This window comes from Nannobrachium achirus, assembly GCF_963921795.1.
Source record: "Nannobrachium achirus genome assembly, chromosome: 23".
Classification (NCBI taxonomy): domain Eukaryota; kingdom Metazoa; phylum Chordata; class Actinopteri; order Myctophiformes; family Myctophidae; genus Nannobrachium; species Nannobrachium achirus.
The window spans coordinates 24,146,077-24,148,799 of record NC_137830.1 but is presented as its reverse complement, the minus strand read 5'-3'; the positions used below and the strand labels follow the sequence as shown (position 1 = coordinate 24,148,799).

At 47.0% G+C, this 2,723-nt stretch overlaps 1 protein-coding gene across 1 annotated transcript; it reads right to left on the bottom strand.

The window, feature by feature from the left end:
* Nucleotides 1-1,793: 1,793 nt before the first annotated feature.
* On the bottom strand, nt 1,794-2,444 carry LOC308309140 (large ribosomal subunit protein uL1-like; the record flags this gene model as incomplete). The annotated part of the gene is made up of 1 exon (XM_080754616.1): nt 1,794-2,444. The coding sequence occupies one exon, from the start codon at nt 2,442-2,444 to the stop codon at nt 1,794-1,796; it is 651 nt and encodes a 216-aa protein (XP_080610742.1).
* Between the last annotated feature and the right edge of the window lie 279 nt (nt 2,445-2,723).

The window sequence follows — 2,723 nt, the reverse complement described above, 5'->3', positions numbered from 1 at the left end:
TTGAGGATTGGCCAAGCTTCACATGACAATTTGGCCCTCCAGACAAAATCATTCATTCATTAAGAATTCATAAAAATATAGAACTAAAACACATAGAAAGTATAGATCTAGAACACAGATTTCATAGCAGAACACATAGAATAAAAATTCACCGCTTCACTTCGAACCGAGGTTTGATTTTTCTTTTTCCACCTGAAACACGATGATCACCTATTATGATTATAATACTAGGAGGAAGGTCTTTTTCCAAAAAGGTGCACAGAAAGTGTTAGCGCCACCATCAGGCCTATTTTTGCAAACTTCTACTTTTGATTATGCACACTTCCACACTTCTACTTTTGATGTGCGTTCGAAACCATCACTGCCACTTGTGTTGGGCGGCAAAACGTCCAGCGAGGTTTGACCAATCCGCAAAGCCGATGGGCCGGGACTCGGCCAATCGAGGAAAATCGTGCTTTATCAACTCCACCCATTTTATTATGATATGATGTCATGTGAAGCTTGACAAATTATGGGGATTGGCCCATCCATTTATAGTCTGGTTGGCTGAAATGTCATGTGAAGCCCCATCGGATTATCTACGGCTACAGCCTGGGACGTGAACTGGGTGACGTCATCACCCGGTTGATAACATCACTCTGTTATTTCAAGGGTTTTCCTATTGGATGACGTCACTGTGTGTTTTCTCAAGGGTTTTCACATTGGATGATGTCAGCGCAAACACACGGACGCAGACCCGCAGACATGCAGACACACAGACATAAGATTTCCCTAATTTATAGATAGATATATGGAGATCCCTGATTTCATCAAAATCATCCCAGCTCAGCAGAAGGATATAGCTGACCTGTTCTGACATCACAATGATCCTTGTCCCTTTTATGCCCATTTTTGGAGATCCCTGATGTCATCAATATTAAGCCCATGTGCGTCACAGTGCGTGACATGATTGATTGAATACGTTATTGGAAATGTAAACAGCGAACTCCCCCTGTCAGGTGATTACAGTATAAGCAGCTTGCTCACTCTTCATGCATTGAAGGAAGCATGAGCTCGGTTCGGGGCTCTCCCCAGGTTGGCAGAGGGAGAGTACACCGTGGTGTAGACTTTTAAAGTCAGAAAACTACAACATTACGTCATTAGCGGCGGTGAAGAGCCATCACCGCGGACGTAGACATCTCTCCTCTGTTTTTACTTTCAGACATCTCCCCATCACCCCATTCACTCACTGATTGGTCTAGATCGACCAATCAGTGTGCCCCCTGGTTTTAGAGGCACAGAGGCGATAGGTGACATAAAGAGGCACAGAGGCGATAGGTGATGTAAAGGAGATAGGACTTCACCGTGGGTCCGTGACTATGATGGCCATCACATTTTTAGACGATAGCTTATCACCTAAAATCTTAGGTAATAGCTGTTTACCTTGGAAGCCTTAAGAAAATCATGGGATATCTTTATGTTCTTAAAAAAAAGAAGAACAAAAAGAAAAGTAAACAGCACAAGGTACAGTAAAACATTTAAGATGAAAGGACCTCAAAGAGTCCTGGGGACTTGTTTCTGCATGTCTGCCATAGTGTTTGTTCAATAACAGGGGTCTTCACTGTCTCTCCAGTTCTGTATCACCAGTTTTTATAGTATAGTTTGTTGATTCATTTTGATGCAGTAATGGTCTTTTTTTAGGTATTAAAAAAGGTCTTAAAAGTCCTTAAATTGTCAATTCACTGTCATCTAGGGACCCCCCCAAAGAAAATCATTGGTCCCGACTCCCGACCCACATGTTGAGGACCAGTGATCTAATAGAGGCGCTGGGGTTCGCCCATGGTGCTCTTGATGTATAGGGAATTGACGTTCTGCCAGTTCTTCTTCAACAGAGACACCAGGAACATGACGGCCAGGTGGACATTGTCCACCAGCTCGTCCTCTGTCATGTCCACATGGCCCACGGCAGCACCCAGACACAGCACCTTCTTCAACTGGAACTTAAGGGTGGACTTGAGCTCGTCCACCTTGGAGTTGAGGTCATCGTTGTGGGTGAGCAGGGAGGGGAACTTGCCCTGCTTGTTGAGCCCGGGACCCAACAGACGAGGGACCTGCTTGATGAGGGACTCCGAAGCCAGGAAGCTGTCGTACTTCTTGCCCAGCTTCTTGACAAGTTTCCGGTCCTTGTTGTAGCTCTTGAGGGCTTCGGCGTCCATGTTGGGGAGTCCGGCGGCCCTGGCCTCGTCGCAGTGCTGCTGGTCTCCCAGGACGCACACGGAGAACCCGGGACTGGGGCCGGATGGCAGTCGGACGGTGCCGGAGAAACGCTTGTCCTTCTGCGGATTGTAGTTCTTCAGACCGACCTGCAGTTCCACGGTCTCCACGAAGCCTCTCCGCTTGGCCGCCGATCCCTCCATGATCTCCTTCATGGCATCCCTCACTGCTTCCTTCGTCACTTTGCTCATTTTGGTTGGACGTATGAAGTAGAGCTCGAACTTGGGCTCTGACGTAGGCTCGTTTCTAGCCGGCAGAACCTCTGACGAATGTCTTGTGGGACGCTTTCAATACCTAGCCCGTTCTGACCCTTTGGGTGTATTTCTCTGGGTCTATCGAGAGTGCTGTGCTTAGCTTAATTAGTGCTATGCTCAGCTTAGTGCTTCTTCCTGTGGTCAACTGGAGTCTGCCCCGGATATGAACGGAAAGCATGTTTATATAGCGTTGTCTGATGTCAATACAGGCTGACG